This window comes from Cydia strobilella, chromosome 2, assembly GCF_947568885.1.
Source record: "Cydia strobilella chromosome 2, ilCydStro3.1, whole genome shotgun sequence".
NCBI classification, from domain to species: Eukaryota; Metazoa; Arthropoda; class Insecta; order Lepidoptera; family Tortricidae; genus Cydia; species Cydia strobilella.
In genome coordinates this window covers 26,018,611-26,038,643 of record NC_086042.1, presented here as the reverse complement: position 1 = coordinate 26,038,643, position 20,033 = coordinate 26,018,611, and the positions used below count along the sequence as shown (strand labels likewise).

At 38.0% G+C, this 20,033-nt stretch overlaps 3 protein-coding genes across 5 annotated transcripts in view; 1 reads left to right on the top strand and 2 right to left on the bottom strand.

Annotated features, from left to right (window-relative positions):
• Positions 1-20,033, top strand: part of LOC134753752 (multiple C2 and transmembrane domain-containing protein) — a 92,490-nt gene that overhangs the window by 14,376 nt on the left and 58,081 nt on the right. For all 3 annotated transcript variants that reach the window (XM_063689695.1, XM_063689698.1, XM_063689692.1), the window contains exon 3: positions 14,311-14,464. In XM_063689695.1, coding sequence (XP_063545765.1) covers positions 14,311-14,464 — 154 coding nt within the window. The remainder of the gene's footprint in view (positions 1-14,310; positions 14,465-20,033) is intronic.
• LOC134755491 (3-oxoacyl-[acyl-carrier-protein] reductase FabG-like) lies at positions 1,376-4,611 on the bottom strand. Its single transcript, XM_063692046.1, has 3 exons — positions 4,179-4,611; positions 2,054-2,248; positions 1,376-1,549 (listed from the first exon to the last, which is right to left on the bottom strand). The coding sequence occupies exons 1-3, from the start codon at positions 4,576-4,578 to the stop codon at positions 1,392-1,394; spliced, it is 753 nt and encodes a 250-aa protein (XP_063548116.1). The 5' UTR covers positions 4,579-4,611; the 3' UTR covers positions 1,376-1,391.
• On the bottom strand, positions 6,268-7,858 carry LOC134755490 (glucose 1-dehydrogenase 3-like). The gene is made up of 2 exons (XM_063692045.1): positions 7,433-7,858; positions 6,268-6,511 (listed from the first exon to the last, which is right to left on the bottom strand). The coding sequence occupies exons 1-2, from the start codon at positions 7,830-7,832 to the stop codon at positions 6,306-6,308; spliced, it is 606 nt and encodes a 201-aa protein (XP_063548115.1). The 5' UTR covers positions 7,833-7,858; the 3' UTR covers positions 6,268-6,305.

Here is a 20,033-nt window from a genome sequence, read left to right as displayed (position 1 = left end):
ACACCACCTTACGAAAAAAATAAATTTAGCCGACCCGACCACCCAAGACAGGCAGCTTGACGCCGAAAATTATAAGAGCCGACCATACCTTTTACCTTTACCTTTTTTTACCTTTTTTTTCTACCTACACTATATAGTGGGTTGGAGCAAAGAGAAATAAGAAGAAATTCATTTAATCATCATGGATATCATTGAAAATTGTTGTAAATCATTTCTGAAATAAGGTAAGTTTCAGTTTTGTAAAGCTAAAGTTGAACAATTTCACGATAAAAGGTAAACTACAACAAACGTTTGCTATTTAGCGGCTTTCTAGGACAAACAACGTCGCAATATTCGCTTGCTTTCCACTCTCTTCTGTGCTTAACGATCCACACTCTCCTGAGTACCTCAAATCCTTATTTCAATACTACGGCATTTCTCGCGACCGCCAACTTCGCTCTTCTGGCAATATGTCTCTGTCTATCCTTCTTCACCGAACCGGGTTCATGTCGTATTCGTTCACTGTGCAGGTGGCGCGCCTTTGGAACGGACTTCCTTTTAACATAAAAAATGCGCCAAATAAGTTCGCGTTCAAAAAATCCTTACGTGCTTTCTATGCTAGCGGAAAGAAAATTTGTTAGTGTATTTTTATTAGTTTCATAATGAGACTCGTCGTTATTTATATATATATTATATATAGTATATATGTAAATTATATTTGTATATATGTTATTTTTATTTTATTTTTGCTGTTGTATTTGTAGCACCGCCCACAATTTATCTGCTTAGCCTTAAGGTTGTCTGGTAGAGAATGCCTTATGGCATTAAGTCCGCCTTTTGTACTGTAAGGTTTTCTTTTGTGCAATAAAGATTAAATAAATAAACAAGGAAATTTCCTGAATAAACTTTGTTCAATAACACTTTCCTTGATCAACAAAACTAACACAAAACCTCTTCAACTTGTTGCTAAAATATTGAAAGATTTATAGGAAAAGTCGTATAGGTATAATATTTGTAACGAGTTTCTTTGCGAAACTTCAGTGACAAATTGTCACTGATTTCATTTATTCCATTTCCAATCCATTGGAAGGAAACTGATTTCTTTATTCGTCCTTTTACGTCAGTTACACCACTTACACCGTAAAGAACTAGGATATATCAAACAGTTACTTACATATGTAAATCATACTTTAATCCGTCAATACTTTTCCCAAACCACATTTTGCCCGACCACAAATCAAACCATTAAATATTTTTTCCCTTTTTTCTTTAACAATAAATAAAAATCTCAATGTTATGAAAAGTATAACCGCTGCTACACATTTTCATACAGTCACAAACAATAATATCTTGCTAAATGAAGCACGCAAGAATATACGACACTGTTAAGTTTATCAGACGAGACGAAATTATCAACAGCAAAAGCCTCCATCCACAATTATGTTCTGTCCAGTGATATGTCGGGCAGCATCGCTAGCAATGAAAGCTACTGTGTTCGCCACGTCCTCTGGTTCGATGACCTCTCCTAGAGGCACGAGCGGAAGAAACTCTCTACCGAACTCCTTGGGATCTGTGAAATTAAAACCAAAAAATGTTCTTCACAAGACCTTTAAATAATAAGTTTTTGGCAATAATTTCATTTCTGGTACAAGTTTTTATCGCTGACTGTACTTTTTTTTCCACAGGCAACTAATACTCATTGAGTCAGTACTACTACTACCTACTAATAGTCCATAGTCCATACCCCGGATTTTTGGGTGCGGGAATATTTACACTAGCCAAAAAATAGGTAAAACTGTAAAAAAAGAAACTATTTGAACATTTCTAAGCCCGTTTGGAGCTTAATACCTATTTTTTATTCTAAGTTTCAAATGTATAGTTAACACTCCTCTTTTTGCGTTGGGAGTTAAAAATAGTTAAGTAGTAGGTAGTTTTCTTTTCTCTATGAGGGCAATAGAACTCACAACACGTCGGCTGTCACTGGAAGTCCTCTGCGTTGAACATTGCGGGTTTTACCTCACTAATAATGAGTCATCAGATTGCATTACAATCACTAATAAATTATAGTCCTTACCCATATTCGCTCTCTCTAAAATCTTCGTGCCCGTGACATAGCCTAGAGCTACAGAGTTACAGCGAACTTTCTTTGGCCCCAGTTCGTAAGCGACATACTTTGTCAAAAGCTGTGCCGCCGCCTTTGACAGGCTCTCAGTCAGCAGCCCTTCCACGTACTTGACCGCTTCCGCGCCGGATATGTTGATGACATTACCTGCACGCAAACGTAGAATTATTATTATAATCTAATGAATGACTATGGACAAAGATAGATATTGAATCTATTAACTGTTATCACCGTCTGAATCGGTTTGGCGAGCAGACCATCCCATCGAACGGGTACCAGAGGAGAAATCCAGCCAAGCAGCTTGGGACACCATGCGACAACGACCATGACCGGGCGAGGTTGCTGGCCGTTTCAGAAAAAGACTTTGGGTATTGGCTGCACGTGCTTCCGACGCGAAACCTTGGCTCTACCTTAGAGCCATCAGCCCTGCGAATCGCTTTGCCCCCGCCTGGGTTTAAATGTATGCGAGCCACACGCGTGTAGTCAATGCACCCAGCCGGTGGATGCGCTAGGACGGCACGGTCTGTACTGCCAAATGAGTGCAGGGCGATTTTACCGACATGCCACTCTAAATTACCTGATCCGCCGCGCTCTTAACACCGCTTCCTTACCCACGACTTTAGAGCTGTCAGGCCTCTCTGCCATCGACGGCAAGAGACCGGACGGCTGCAATCTGGTTCCTTGAAGCCTTGGCGTGGGACGCTACCTGCGTCGATACGCTGGCCCCGTCCCACGTAGAAGGGTCGGCTCGGAGGCCCCGGACCGCCGCGGACCAGACCCAGACTCTCAAGCGCCACAAATACGCTTTCCTAATAAACGAGTACGAGTTTGCGGCGCTTGCAATAGAAACACTGGGCCCATGGTCGACTGACACGAAAAAAAACATAAAAGAAGTGTCGGTCCGACTAATAGGTGCCTCGGGCGACCACAGAGCAGGCTCTTTCTTTGCCCAGCGTGTCTGGCGGTGCAAAGGGGCAACGCCGCCAGCATCCTTGGCACCATTCCGGGGGCAGGAGATTTTGGTGAGGTTTTTTATATCTAATTCGTAGTTTAGTTTAGAATAATTTAGTTGTGTGTGTAAAAAATGTGTACGTAATATGTTTTTAAGTGTATTATCCATAAAGTAATCGTCATTAATCTCATTTTACGTCAGTCGTATAATCAGCATTGCGACATATTCTAGAGATCTTACAATCAATATAAATGTGTTGATACTGTTATCATATGACCTTGTCAATTGTTTAATGAACATTTAACGAATAAGGTAAAGCCAAATATGTACGAGCATAACTCATCAGTATACTTCGCAATCTCGTCGCGCTGTCGAGACGATCGGGTAGGTCAGAAGGTAAAAAAAACAGGTTAAAATTACAATCAACATATCATATTCAACCGAAATAAAATCTCGGCGTGTTTTTACTTCTATTTATTCTTATAAACCCAAAAGCTATATGCATGCCAAGTTTCGTGTTTTCTGCCGGGTGGGACCATAGTTGAGTCTAAGAAGCCGCACTATAAGCAAAGGGGACAAAGTAAAAATAACAACCACCCAATGCTCATGCCGACCAGTATAACCGCACTATGTGGTCCCAGCCAGAAGTAGGTAGAGTCAGACCAAGACAAGTCTGCAACGATTTTGATAGCAGATAGCACACGCAGTGTAAGTGTTTTTCATACGTCATAATTTCACAGAAGTTTTTTTTATTTTGCATCTCTAAAGAATTTTAGATTTTTCAGTATTTGTCTGTTCGTTTGTATATTTTTGTGTAATTCGACATTTAGAGACTGTATATATCTAAGTAATTATCTATTATTCCATGAATTTGTAATTGTAATTGTATGTTGTTTGTTGTTGTATGATTTGTAATTGTATACTTATATTGATCGGGTTATAGAGTTAATAGCCGCGGGCTAGTGAAGCTAGCTGTGAATCATTCAAAACTCTTATTGTAATTGTATGTTATAGTTTTTGGTGATTTACTGATTTATCTTTGCTAAATAAATGTTCGAGTCTATTAATTTTAAGTTTTTAAATTACTTACAAAGACTTATTTACTAAAATGTAGGAGAGACTTACCCTGTGCCTTGATAAGAAGTGGCACAAACAGCCTCGTCAGGTTAAAATTCCCTCTCAGATTCGTATTTATATGCGCGTCGAAATTTTCCATAGTAGCCGTAAAGATGTTATCAGTGATAAATACCCCAGCATTGTTCACTAGCACATCAAGCCTTCCATACGTTTCAGTGACTTTATTAACAATCATTTCAACATCAGCATCTTTGCTGATGTCCGCTTGTATCCCCATAGCTTCATTCCCACTGTTCGCCGTACAAATATCCTTCACTGCATCTATAGTCGCTTTAGTACGACCAATGATGACTACTTTAGCTTTTTCTTTAGAGAAATGTATGGCTATGGCTTTGCCGATACCCGAATTGCCTCCGGTGACTAAAACGACTTTATCTCTGAACGCCATAATAACGAATGTATCTTGTATCAGCAGCGATGCTATTTAAGGCCTTTTATTTATATTATCAGAGCAAATTTGGATAATGATCTGCGGATTTGTTTAGGTTATGATAAGTAATAAGATAACTGATTTGTGTTGAGCATGACTAGCATTTTATATGGAAAAAGATGGTATCTAATCTAATCTAACTAATTTCCTTCAAGGTTCATGATTTTTTATCACACACACTGAAAATTTCGGGAAATGAACAAATTGACAAACGTATCGACTTTTACTGTTTTTCAAAGTATTATCCTACCATATTTTATTCTTTCATTTTTCCATACGTTCGAAACAATTATAGAAACAGTTTTCCATTCCAAAGTACATGTATAGTAGTCTCCGAAATGGCGTTTTTGAAGGCATCGACTAGTTCTTCCGGTTTTTGACGTTTTTATCAAAGGTTCGATTCTAGTGATGCTTGATGCGTAAATAATTATTTTATCTTATTTCCTCGCAGGTTTGGAGAAAAGCACAATATAGGTATACCTCGGCAGAAATAGCAATTCATGGATTCGTCTTCTTTGTCGGACAATGCGAAACAGAGCTCGAATCAAATCGAATCTCCTCCGCATCACTATGTAACTACTATTAGTTGTCTTTTTACTCGTACTTCAGTAATACCGTAATAACTAATAAATGAAACAAGGATAATTCAAACAGTTGTGTAAAAAATATATTTTATAACCGCCATACGTCTTTAACCAAATATTGCCCTACCATAAATCCAAAACCATAACACCATATTTTTTCCTTCGTCGTCGTCGTCGCCATATCCTTTCAGGCAATAGAGTCGTATCCAGGTATTTGAAAGTGATCATCATCATCATATATTTAAGAGTTAGACTCTTGTCGGTGTAGCGATTTCCATGTATGTCGGTCGATATGACACGACGTTGAGTTTTACCTTTACTTGATCCATGTACGCTCTCCTGTTCTCCCCTTCTTTCTATTTACTTCAACTCTCCCTTCACAGATGTTTTTCATATATTCGTCGTGTCGTAGCAGGTGTCCAAGTATCTTTCCTCTTCTGTTTTCTATGGTTCTCGACTTCTCTTCTCTCCTACTATGCGTAAAACCTTTTTGTTGTGTATCTTTGCGTATTGCTAAATGTTACATGGAGTACTTCGCACTAATAGCAACTGTACCCTCCGTCCATAACTATGTTCTGTCCAGTAATATGTCGGGCAGTATCGCTGGCTATGAAGGCCACGGTCTTGGCCACGTCCTCTGGTTTGATGAACTCGCCAAGTGGTACGCTTGGGAGAAACCCTCGACCGAACTCCTCGGGATCTGTGAAATTAATGACAAAAATGTTCATCAAAAGATCTTGTAAATTAAATAGAAAAGCAATAAGAAATGGCTTAGAAAGTACAGCTGGCACATTGTGTTAATTCCATAAAGAAGATGTTTGGCAGTCTTTTAGTTTCCAACATCTGTAATGATTATTTCAAATATTTCCATCTCCATCGCTGTTGCAACATTCAAGCGATAGAGATAGTGTTAAGCGAAATTTAGGACAATCATAGTAAATAATAAACAGTTTAGTAGGTAGTTTTTTTCTACGAGGGCAATAGAACTCACAACACCTCGACCGTCAGTAGTTAGAAGCTTTCTGTGATGAACATAGCATGCTTTAACCTCATAAAAATGAGTCAGATTGCATTTTAATCAGTAATAATAGGTAATAAATATTAAGTCTTGCCTATATTCGCTCTCTCTATAATCTTCGTGCCCGTGACATAGCCTAGAGCTACAGAGTTAGAGCGAACTTTCTTCGGCCCCAGTTCGTAAGCGACATACTTTGTCAAATGCTGTATAGCCACCTTTGACAGGCTGTCAGTCAGTAGCCCTTCCCAGTACTTGACCGCTTCCACGCCGGATATGTTGATGACATTACCTGCACGCAAACGTACAATTATTATAATGATCTAATGACTAGTCTGGAAAAATACAGTTATTGTATCTATCAAACTATTACCTTGTCAATAGTTGAATTGACTAATAAGATAGTACCTATAGCAAAGCCAAATATGTTCGAGTATGACTCATCAGTAATCAGATATAATTGAAATAACATTCGTGTTTTCTTAACGCAGGTAGAATGCAGGTTTGTATACTGCGTAAGAAACCATAAGTATGTATCTATGGAGCGTGCTAACAAATTAGCTACCGATATATTAAGGGGTGGCACTTTACATTAAAACAACTTTAAATAGAAAATTAAGAAAACTTTTCATATCAGTTTTTTTGTTTTCATTTACCGAACATAATAATCATTATGTGAAAATATCTTAAAATAATCATCATGTGCATTTAACTGACAAGATGTTCCTTTAACACTTATATCAACCATTATTTGTTTTTAGGGTTCCGTACCCAAAGGGTAAAAACGGGACCCTATTACTAAGACTCCGCTGTCCGTCTGTCCGTCAGTACGTCTGGCCGTCTGTCCGTCTGTCCGTCTGTCTGTCACCAGGCTACATCTCATGAACCGTGATAGCTGGACAGTTGAAAATTTCACAAATGGTGTATTTCTGTTGCCGCTATAACAACAAATACTAAAAAGTACGTAACCCTCGGTGCGCGAGTCCGACTCGCACTTGAAATACAGAAATACAGATTATACTAAACAAGCAGTCGTATTAGAAGAGTCTGTGCGAAAAGAGAAGAGTCGTAGAATATAAGGGAACCAATACATTCTATGACTCTTCTTCTGTGCGGAAAGACAGACTATAGCACTGAGCTTGCATGTTGCTACAGCAGATGCTTTTAGACCCACTGTTATGTCAACTTTCTTACGTAAATGTGTCAGACTTACCCTGTGACTTGATAAGAAGTGGAACAAACAGCCTCGTCAGGTTAAAAGTCCCTCTCAGATTCGTATTTATATGCGCGTCGAAGTTTTCCATAGTAGCCGTAAAGATGTCATCAGATATGAACACCCCAGCATTGTTCACCAATACATCCAGTCTTCCATATGTTCCAGAGACTTTATTGACAATCATTTCAACATCAGCATCCTTGCTGACGTCCGCTTGTATCCCCAGAGCTTCATTCCCGCTGTTCGCCGTACAAATATCCTTCACTGCATCTATAGTCGCTTTAGTACGACCAATGATGACTACTTTAGCTTTTTCTTTAGAGAAATGTATGGCTATGGCTTTGCCAATGCCTGAGCTCCCGCCGGTCACTAGAACGACCTTGTCTCTGAACGCCATGCTTGTCACTGATGATTGTATTTTAAGTGAAGCTACTTATAGGACTATTAGCTTTATAACTACAGCAATTCTGAAGGTAATGTCTGTCGTTATGTAGTAATTGTAAGTCATCTTCATGGATATTGTTCGCTAGTAATACTAATTGGGATAATATTATAACAATAGAACGACATGTGTGCATGACCGGAGCCGGAGGCCTGATTTATAATTGACAAATTTATATAATTTGCGCACATCTCTCAAACAATTTGTATGGCGAATCACAAATTATTTCGCCAACTATAACATTCATATTTCATAGCCTACGAAATGATGACTAAAAATTCGATCAGGATCCTTCACACACAGACAAGCGATTTAGGGCATTTAGGGCAACTTGCACCATCCCACTAACCCGGGGTTAACCCGTTAAACCGTTAACCCAGTGTCACCCTCGTTAGCCTCTGGTTTGAAAATCAAATCGAGTGATTACTTTACAATTTAATACCCACCGGGCTACCGCGAAAACTCGGGCAAACTTATTATTTTAAAAATGTACCCTAGGTTGATCGAATTGCCCTTTTCATACGTCCCTATATTGTAAATTTCATCGAAATCGCTAGAGCCGTTTTTGAGAAATTACCAAAAAATATGCAAATGTATCTAAAAAAAATATGATAGATTATTTTCCGCTACTGTATATCTCTATTTGGAAGAATACCAACGTGGCAGATATTTTTGACGCGCTGTTTCATCCGCTACTATTGATCCTGACTGTACTATCAGGGAAGTCGTACATTTAAAGAATTTACTACTGCAATTACTGCAATTTGCAAAAATTTGGTTGGAAACACGTCGCCCTAACAATGAGGTGGAATAAAGGACATACACATTTTATTGTATGCTTAACTCGTTCACTTCTTTCCTGTAGACATCGTTAAGTTAAGAAAATCAAAAGCAAATTTTTAAGTGCACCCTTTTAGGCGGCATAATATTTTCAGTACTTTGAGACTTAAATAAGAAAAATGATATTTATGTACTCGGGTCGTTAACTTTTATTTTTATGTTTACAGAAGAACTTTTTTTCTTAAATGTGTTTGACCTAAAAATACCGTTTTATTTTATTTTAATACACAGTGTAAAATGCGGTTAAACAATAATCTCCCCACTAATACACATATGTAAAGGCACTATAGAATAACTTGAAATAAAATTACTTATTACATATAACTAGCGACCCGCCCCGGCTTCGCACGGGTAAAACCTTAACAAATTATACACCTAAAACTTCCTCAAGAATAATTTCATTGATAGGTGAAACTGAAACCGCATGAAAATGAGTTTATCGCGAACATAGGTACAGACAGACAGATGCGGCGGGGGGCTTTTTTATAAGGTATATATATTGATAGTGATAGTGATAAAACGAAGTATTAAGTTTTAAACTTTCACGATTTTTACTCATTATTATTTATCTCCACGGGACTTAATCGCGTAAAATAGTTTTAAAATGTACCTCCGACGTTTCGAGGACGGCGTTGTCCCCGTGGTCTCGGAAAAGACTGGCTAAAGTTGACATCAACATCTTCTAGGCGCGCGAGTTTTTCGAACTACCCGCACTTGGTCTTGTTTATTAACTTGAACGTTTTGCGCACTAGGGATGCTACCGGGTCGACACACAACACTCACAATATTCGATTTTTCAACTTTCGATATTTGGTTTCGCTTACACTTACTAATGACTGGGTTCCATGTGGATGAGATCTTAAAACCTTACATTTTAAAACTATTTTACGCGATTAAGTCCCGTGGAGATAAATAATAAGAAGTATTAAGTTATTCAGAAATCCACAAAAACGTTATTTTTTTATATTACTTATTACTTACCAAAATAATAAGCAAACTGTTGTTGATAACATTGTTATTATGAGATAGTTAAATTTATATTTGTTTGACCTTGTAAGTAATTATACCTAGTATAACAATGACAGGATTTTTATAATAATATAGTAATGACGTTATTTAACGTCAAGTAATACTCATGAAAAATACACACACAAAAAGTGGTAAAAACGTTGGCTCTGCACACGGTAATTATCAGAAAATCTTATGTTATAAGTACCTCCTTTTTAGGGTTCCGTACCCAAAGGGTAAAAACGGGACCCTATTACTAAGACTCCGCTGTCCGTCTGTCCGTCTGTCACCAGGCTGTATCTCATGTACCGTGATAGCTAGACAGTTGAAATTTTCACAGATGATGTATTTCTGTTGCCGCTATAACAACAAATACTAAAAATAGAATAATATAAATATTTAAATGGGGCTCCCATACAACAAACGTCATTTTTTTGCTGTTTTTTTCCGTAATGATACGGAACCCTTCGTGCGCGAGTCCGACTCGCACTTGGCCGGTTTTTTATTATCTTTACTTGGTAAAAGAAACTGCTAACAACTCAATTTTAATGCGCAGTATTTAGTACCGTACGTAAACTCATATTTTATATGCGTATTCTATAACTTTTCGAAATAAATTCTAGCAGCAAATTCATTGCGAATTCACTGAAATAATGTTGTTACCTACGTGCAAATGCAGCTCGTACACTTGTAGCTCACAGTTTACATTCAAATGAGATTGTGTGCTACCACACTATTGTACCGTTGTATCATTCATTACGATGGCAGTGCAGGCAAGTTGTACGATCAGGCAAACCAATATATGTCACACCCCCACACGAGCTGAAATCATTAGAATTTAAGCACCGGAATTTCTAGGGTCAAGGCGTATTATTACCTGTTTTTCATAATCGGCAACAAACAAAATTAATTGATTAAATATTTTGATTTGTAGCAGAAGTTACTAAGTGGACCGAGAGGTTTTCAAAATATCAACAACCCTTTATCGTCACGTTAAGGGATTAAGAGCGTATGCAAATCATTTTTCAACTCTCTTATTCGGAAAGTTCACATTTTATAGGCTGATAGCCGGGTGGAAAATTGCATTTTACAGTTGGGTGGAAAGTAAATTTACACAAATTTCTATATATCTAACTAATAATTAATATTTCGGGTGATATATATGGTTCACTTTCCACCCTTGGTTAACAATCTACTATGTATTTGCTACTTAATTCACTTGTAGTTTGTATAAAACGCCGAAACAAGAAAAACGTAGGTATACGTACATTAAAATAATGAAATTACAAAGTTACAATAGAAACTAGAAATTTCTGATCTTTTTTATATCTTTGCAATTTCTTTTATAGCAAGCATGCTAAATATGTAAAACTGCCATGATAACAACATATGCAGTAATCGCAGTAGAAATGTCATGCAATTGTTTATCTTGTTCTCTCTGAATAAGTTCTTTATTTAAACGATGTTTTTCATGCAAGTAATGCACATGCAGGGCAGAAAATGGCTCTCCAGATAACTCAGATGTTTACCTTACTCAAGACCATAGAGTAACTTATACTAGAGCGGTACTGTCATAGTAAATTTTGTAACCCCAGTAAATTCACTGCCATCTGTCGACACACTTTAAAACTAAAAATAAATATTTATAAAAATACGATAAAATGTATTTAAATATGGATAAATGATTTTTTTTATTTGCATTAATTATTTTTATGATTTTGACCCATGTTCTTTTACTGATATGCGTTAAAATTGTTAAATAACAAACGAAACCGTCAACGCCATCTATACGACAGTAAGCCAAAGCTAGTAGCGCCCTCTGAACGAGAATCAAATTTTGTTGATTTTCGAGGCACGTTTTTTCCTTAGACTGTAAACATCTATTACGGAGTTATATCTATCTTTGCTCAAGACATAAAAAATGCTAAACAAGTTTGCATTAACTTAACTCTCTCTAGATTATCAATAAGGTTATGTTCTTATGTTGAGTTAAGAGGCCGGTGTCGATTTTGGAGCAAAAATGTAAAATTGAAAGTCGTTGAAATTATACTCGTTTTGTTACGAAAAGGCCGGAGTGATATTATTATCCACTGAACAAAATCAAAACTCCACCTAAGGATCAAACGTTACTTAGCCGTTGTAGAGTGAAGCTATTAAGTAAGCTCGCGCGAAATGCTAGGATATTCTGCTCAGACAATTACTGCAAAGTGGCTATTTGCCATAATTTACTTCAGTTTATTATAGGAAGAGAAGAGCCATCCAGTTTTATGTTTTGAATGAGAAGATAACCTTGGCCCGCACCCTAATATTATCCGACTAACTAGACTACTATGAACGCACTGGATAGTGTCAATATTCAATTGCGTAGTGTATTATTTTATTTAGGCACTGTTTATTGTATAAAACATAAAGACTATATAAAGGAGCCAAATCTCTATGTACGAAAAGTGTCCATCAAAAAACAGTAATTAGGCGGCGCCACCATACACCGAAATACTACCAAAAACAACCTACGTAATTTGGTCGGGTTATTTGTTGCCTTATATGGTTCATGTTATACTCATGTCCCAGAGCCCGACTAGCGCCACCGGAGAGATTAGGAACTATTATTTAAAGCTGAAAGCGGTCACTTTTGCAACAATTCTGCCATAAGAGATTGGCATCCTTTCTATACCATCCATAGTATAAAATACAATTGTCTAAAATTGCATCAATCATTAGGATTTAGTGTATATAGTTCTAATATTTTGGAATTGACATGAAGAAGAATGTTCTCTGAATCCTAAACCATTAATTTTAATTTAATATTGATGTTAAAACAACCTATTTAAAGAACAGGTGAGGTCAAAAGTAAAAGGTCCAAGATCGCTCACCCCACTCCACCTTTATAATTTGAAGCGGGTTGGATCAAAGCTTCCTCAGATCCTCAGAGGATTCGCCGCATTTCACATTTATTTAAGACAATTTCAAAATGACGTCACGTGTAAAGCCTGGCGATGAGCTGTTTAAATTTAAAAGTTTGGCGATGTATATACTCGTATTTATTCACGTAACCTAAATATTATAGGTGCGCGTAAAAACATCAGTTTAGCTCAAAATTAAAAATACCCGTAAGTACTAAGGCTGTATAAAAATACAGCCTTAGTACTTACGGGTATTTTTAATTTTGAGCTAAACTGATGTTTTTGATTCAAATGATTTTCTATTTTAACACAAATAAAACTAGTGGCTTTGTGAACTGTAGACCTCCCGATCCCCCATCTAAACTGTGGATAGAAGAAATTTCAAAACCTGAACCGACAAAAAAAACTTGCTCACCAAATTTTACGAGAGTCGACGAAAGAATTTTTGTCCAAGCTGAAACGGAGACCATCTTTACGCTCGGTCAATAAAGTCAGTATTTCAATGAAATGCCGCAAAGAACGCGCCGCGTGTAGTTAACACATGAAAGAGGCTTAAATTTCAGTTTATAATAGGCGCGAACGTAAATGTAATTGTAATACGTAAAAGCTATCGGTTTAACATTATAGTCTCGATAAAGAGATTAATACAGAGATAGCGTCGTCGAGGCAAGCTCCGCAAGCTGATCTGGAGCACAGAATAAATAATAGTACTATGTAGAGTCGGAAAGAACTCGAGACTTTGGTGCCGAGCTTGAATTTTAAGAATTTGAAAACTTGGCACTTCAAGTATTTCGAAAGTGAGATCTTTTCTTACTTTATTATCAAAAGCGAGTAGTGCGAATCTTTCCTTAGGCGAGATAATGACAGTTTAATTTCTTTATTTTTTTTATCTAAGTATGTGCAGTCACAGCAGAAGTTGCTAAGCGGGCGAGGTGTTCAAAATTACCTTGACACGCTCTTATTCTCTTAACAATAAAGTCGCGTCAAGATCATTTTGAACACCTCGCCCGCTTAGCAACTTCTGATTTCCGTACCATTTAGTATGTACCTTGTCACAGTGACATGAAAGCTGCTAGGGATCTCATGTTACTGTTACTGTGTTACAGAAATTAAATTTTTAGACCGTACCTAAAGATTTGTATATCTAAACTAGCAGGCATGTAAGTAGGTATCTAAAGAGCTGAAAGTAACACGTATTTATATTATAGAATTTATAGAGGTGTCTTTTAATCTCTTTGAAATCTTATCGAAAAAATGAGTAAAGTCTTACAGCTAAAAACGTACAAGATTCGAGTTTTTCCAGCACTAACTCTGAACACCGTCATTAGAACAAGATCAAAGTCTAGGCACGTAGTGTCCCAGCCCAACCCGCGAACAAACTAGAAAATAGAAATGGAAAACTAGCAAACTCTGATTGAAATGCTGGAACTGCTGGAAGGATATTCTATAAGATCCGGGATCTGGGATAAATCTCGACGAAATAAAAGTCGAAAGTAGTAAATATAAACAAAGATAGATGTAACTCCGTAATAGATGGATACAGTCTAAGGAAAAAACAAATATAATGTAAGGAATCAAATGGTACCATTATTTTTTTCCTATTTGAAAGTTAAAAATCCGATTGTCACCTTTAGACACACGGGCACGAAGGTCCTTTGTCTGAAAGATTCTTTTAATTCCAGAGCCGATGGCAGCGCAGCAGAAGCAGAGAGCGGTGTCCGGCCGGCACGGCGTTCTCACTGGCGCCCGGCCCGGACAGTAGTGGCACCGAGTACGCTGGCGATGGCAGTTCGGAACACAGCACGCCGGCCAACTCCCCCAGGAGAGGCAAGACTGGTCAGTGTAGGTTAGAGTGAGACAGCAGGAAGCAGAGAGCGGTGTCTGGCCAGCATGGCGTTCTCCCTGGCGCCCGGCCCGGACAGCAGCGGCACCGAGTACGCTAGCGACGGCAGTTCGGAACACAGCACGCCGGCCATCTCGCCAAGGAGAGGCAAGACGCAAGACTGGTTAGAGTGGGACAGTAGGAGAGAGCAGTGTCCGGCCGGCACGGTGTTCTCGCTGGCGCGCGGCCCGGGCAGTATAGCGGCACCGAGTATGCTGGCGATCGATGTTTATCGCTGTTATATTTTAAAACTAGATGGCGTAGTCGTTTACGGTGTCTAATTATAACAGGCCATTCCTAAACAGCAAAATAATGAACTATTAGTACTATTACCCATTGGAAAACATACACATCTTTTAGTTACAATTTATTATGTAATTACTTTATGAAATCCCTATACGGAATAACTTCATATATCTACATCTACATACGATCATAAGCAGTTTCCGAGAAAAGTTGTTTTCCACGGAAATCACCAGCCTTAATTGGCTTGAATACATTTATTACAACCTCACAAGTTATTTCCCTAAATTCCTACTTACAGTGAAATATTGAGAAAGTTCCTTATACAGAAATAGGAACGCCGTGCGAGATAACGGAGATGTCATCTGCCGTTTTGATCATCTGCCTTTTAGACCGTATTAAAAAGTTTATACGTCAAAGTGTACTTTTACTTTTAATCGTGTCTAGAGGAAGTGACGTGGAAAATGAAAACTGGGGTAAATTCCGGTCCAATAAGTCCGTGTCATTGATGAAAGTTTTAAACCAAATGGTACAGACGTGAGATTTTCAACCTGGAGGTCGTGTGTTTGAATCCTGACTAGTGCCGAGTACACATATTGGGACAACGTAGGGCAAGAGACGCAGCTATGCAGTGGAATGAGGTAGCAGTAAAGCTTGCTCACTCTAACACTTAACGCCGGTGGCCCTCACGCTGCGTCATACGTAAGCGAACAACTCGCGAACGCGAAGCGAAGCGGCGCAAGTAAAAGTTGCTCAGTATAATCCCAAAACCTCCCTGGCAACGGGAATGCACTTATTTTTTAGCCACCGTGTATACATAATATAGAAATAAATGCCCTTACCAGGATTCAAATCCGGGACCTCCTGCTTCGTACAGGAGTCTTAGCACGGTACGCTTATCACCATGCCTGTCACGTTCTAACAAGTATATATATGTGAGTGCGAAAGTGACGGACTTAGTGATAGGGGAAACCATGCTGCGCGGGCAGGATTATTAAACAAAGGATATATGTGAATCAAAAAATCGATTCAATAAAACACAATTAACTTCTCATTTTATTAACTTTCGTAGCCTCGAGGTATTGGAAGAAGAATCCTTGTAAACAAATAAATCGGCCTAAATGACTTTGTTGCCGAGACAGAAAGCTCACAAAACATTTAAGCTCCGATCAGATTCTTTTGAACATTATCTGATAAATTCCTCTTTTATTTATCTTAATACATTTAAGATAAATAAAAGAGGAATTAATTTACTGTTCAGTCCACTTATTACAAAACAGTATTTAAATAACAACATTAAATGCGTGTATGTCGATTTTGTTACCATCAGTCATGAAAATATTTTCGCACATCAACGCAGCGTCGCAACAATCATCCGTCAGGGATGCAGGGCCATTGACGATGCAACACGTTTCGGACGCAGGATGAATACATACATTTTATTCAAAACGTCATATCTACTAATTCTATTGTAATATTTATTTATCGTATGGCATTACAGTTACTGGATTTAAATTAAATACTAATCTAAAGATTGAGAGGATTGAGGATTGAGGTATTGTAATATTACCGGTGAACATAAAAAAATCACAAAAAATACATACATATGTGTCGTGGAACACTCGGTTGGAACGAAGTCAAGAAATGGTTGTGACAGAAACTCGTGACGGAAAACTTACACTTTTTTCACATCACATATGAGGAAATCATTTTCATGTTTATGTTCACATTTTTTTGCTATTCACCTTTTTCCAGGCCGCACTAATTTTTCTCGAAAAAACCATATATGTTCCAATAAATCCAGCTTTGATGATTCATTGTAAACAAGTTTACATTTGACGAAAGTGCAATCTAATTTGAACCTTAAATCGTAATGCTGAAGTTAAAATTTTATTGGCGCATACTCGTATGTGGTCTATAAGTCGTACTAATGCATGGAAAAGGGTTAAAAACTAGTGCTTTACTTTTCTAAGGAAAAACCGTCCCAAAAACTATTCTTTTTGGGAATACTAGGCGACACTCGTTCCTAACTAATCAAGTAATCATCGACAGTTGGACTATCGATGTACAGTCGAAGGCAAAAATATCAATCCAGACAAATGGCTTAAAAAATTTGGAACACGACTTTATTGTCTAAGGCGTAAGAGCGTACGCATATTTTAGAAACTTTGGGAATGTATATATATTTATGCCCTTGACTGTACATACTTGTGAAGACACACACAGTGGTGCCATCTCGTTGTAGGCTATGTGAGCTATGTCCTACACATTTGGTTTCAGCTGACTGTAACTCTGAAAGGCTCTACTTACTTCCACTTAGTATCATTTGTTGTTAGTAGCGCCATCTAGGTATTACACTTAGAACTACGCAGAACGGTTATTTAAGAAATGCTTCGGTAGTTCCTGGTTTTTCCGTTTTCGGTAAGTAAGTCGCTTTTTGGTTTATTCAGAGGACTCAGTTAATAAAGAATAAAGAGCAGTAACCTCCATACAACGCTGCGTGCCATACATCTTTGTTTTAAAACGTTCTTCTTCTTTAGCGTCCATTTAGATGTAAACATACACCATTTTTTGACGAAGTCTTTATCCGAAGACTCATCCTCTTAGGTTGCTCAAGACTCAATAAAGGACTCGACTCAGGACTAAAGACTCGGAGTCGCGTAAAAACGAGTCGTTCTTCAAATTCAGACTCAAAAGACGCGAGTACCTACCAACACTACTTCCGTTTGCAAGAGATGCAACACGATCATTGCGGCAAATTCAGTGCGTTCGTTTGTTCGACACAACATACTGACGAGTAACCGGAGTAACACTAATTGCGTTATTCATAAACGCATTACAAGTCTGAATTAGCCATTAATCGATTGTCTTGATTTGTCCTTTTGACCAATATATTTGCTATGGTATTTGTAATCACTCCATAGTATAAAACAAAGTCGCTTCCTGCTGTCTGTCTGTCCCTTTGTATGCTTAGATCTTTAAAACTACGCAACGGATTTTGATGCGGTTTTTTGAAATAAATAGTGTGATTCAAGAGGAAGGTTTATATGTATAATACATCAGCATTGCACCCGTGCGAATCCGGGGCAGGTCACTATAGTTAAGGGATAAAACATCAATTAATTAATTGAGGCTTGTATACTTTTATGAATAAGGGTGTAAAGTTGATTCGCGCAGTATCAATTAATTACGACCGCACAAACATTACGGCAAATAGAGCAGTGTATCTTCTTCCTAACGTTGTCCGAGCTTATTGCCACGGCTCGTGCGGTCCACTTGGCAATTAATCCCAAGAATTGGCGTAGGCACTTATTTTTACAAAAGCGACTGTTATTCCTTCCAACCCAAATGGGAAACTAGGCCTTATTGGGATAAGTCCGGTTACCTCACGATGTACATAGAGCAAAGTGTGTTCAGCATAAAACTACGTTAAATTGTGTAACTTTGTCACCTTAACACGATTCGCATAGTGGTAATTACGAGCCTGACGTGAGCTCATTTCAGTGATCTTGTCTCGCGTGTGCGAAACGCACGCGGTGCCTATTTTACTTTAGAAGATTTGTATTTTTTTTAAAGGTTCGGAGACTATCAGGTTTTGAGGATATACTTACGTGAAATAAGTTCAATGACTTCTTGTAGACCTTTGATAGACATTAAATTCTAATTGTAGATAATTCGGTGTGTACCTATACAGAATACCTGTACATATAGGAAGTGGTCTATTGTTTGTATTTAACAATAGAATAATAACGGGATGAATAGGGATAGAGGGTTAATGTGGATAGCAACCAGGAATGACATTCAGAGACTAAGCTAACTCTGAACTGTGTTTGATAGCACAGAATGTGCAAGTGTTATTTTAAACGTCATAATTTCATAGAAGTTTGACGTTTACGATAACACTTCCACATTCTGTGTTATCCAACACGATGAGTTAGATTACCCGCCCTGACTCTACCTGATATTTTTTTCGAATTTAAACTGTTGTGAGACATACTAACATTAAATCATTTTACGGTTTAGACTCACTTGTTTTAGTCACTCGCGCGACATGTTTCGGAGAGCCTAGGTCTCCTTTCTCAAGCACTAATAGTGCGAGCAGCGTTCACGACGACCGTGTGCTGCTCGCACTATTAGTGCTTGAGAAAGGAGACGTAGGCTCTCCGAAATATGTCGCGCGAGTGACTAAAACAAGTGAGTCTAAACCGTAAAATGATTTAATGATATTTTTTTAATACACTTCCCGCACAAATTGCATCATGCGATTGAAAATAATAGTCGTGTTTCACGATATCATGATACAATTTGTGTGGGTAGTTTTTTATAAATTATCACCTAAATATTATTACCTGTTTTTATTTATCCCTATTTATCCCGCCATCCCTCTTCACCATGGTTGACGATGTTTTCGATTGACGATAATTACACAAGTGTTTTGGTTATTATTTTAATAGTGTATATTTAATTTTAGTTGTGATTGTAGTATGTGGTTGTGACATTTCGTGCCAAGAACACTTAGTTAGCAAGAATATGCGATGGATTTTTTAAAAGTCGCCATGAATGAAATAACAGGTAATTATCGAACTTAAACTATCGTGAGACATAATTCAAAATATTCACCAAACATGTCGCCAAAAGCGACTAAAAATAATAGTGAGTAAAAACCGTACCTACTGATCTAAATATTTTGAACAGGTAATTATACTAAGAGGTTATTTGGCGTGTGTGTATTAGCATGCGCGGGCACGTTTAGGCACTAGAGTTAACAGAACACGAGACACGGTCGACCGAAAACATGAAGCTAGTCCAGCTTTTTAGGGTTTCGTACCCAAAGGGTAAAAACGGGACCCTATTACTAAGACTCCGCTGTCCGTCTGTCTGTCTGTCACCAGGCTGTATCTCAAAATATTTATCAGTACGGTTTTTACTCACTATTATTTTTAGTCGCTTTTGGCGACATGTTTCGGATTCTTTGGGAATCCATCCTCAGGCACGAGTGTCCGCGGCGGTTGTACGTCATGTAAGGTGAGTTCGGCAAAGTTACGGACATCGGGTAAGATCGTATGATTCAAATTTCCGCCTATTGTGGGGTATTTTCTTAATGCTGGCAAGGTGATGCGATGCGCCATTTTGTTCCGCACCCCTCTTTAGTCCGCACTTGTTGCTCTGACAGACTAGACGCGTGTTTTGTGCCGTTAAGTAGAAAAGTTCAAAAAATGTGTTTTTATTTTCCATCCGGATATACCCTCCGCCAGTTTTTTTGGAATAACTGGTAAGTTT

What these genes read in the sequence shown, in the direction of transcription:
- LOC134755491 (XM_063692046.1), bottom strand. Translation starts at nt 4,578, where the DNA reads ATGGCGTTCAGAGATAAAGTCGTTTTAGTCACCGGAGGCAATTCGGGT. An exon ending in ACTTCTTATCAAGGCACAGG is followed by an intron (nt 2,249 to 4,178) that starts GTAAGTCTCTCC and finishes GTTTGCGTGCAG; the next exon opens with GTAATGTCATCAACATATCC. An exon ending in TTTAGAGAGAGCGAATATGG is followed by an intron (nt 1,550 to 2,053) that starts GTAAGGACTATA and finishes TTAATTTCACAG; the next exon opens with ATCCCAAGGAGTTCGGTAGA.
- LOC134755490 (XM_063692045.1), bottom strand. Translation starts at nt 7,832, where the DNA reads ATGGCGTTCAGAGACAAGGTCGTTCTAGTGACCGGCGGGAGCTCAGGC. An exon ending in ACTTCTTATCAAGTCACAGG is followed by an intron (nt 6,512 to 7,432) that starts GTAAGTCTGACA and finishes GTTTGCGTGCAG; the next exon opens with GTAATGTCATCAACATATCC.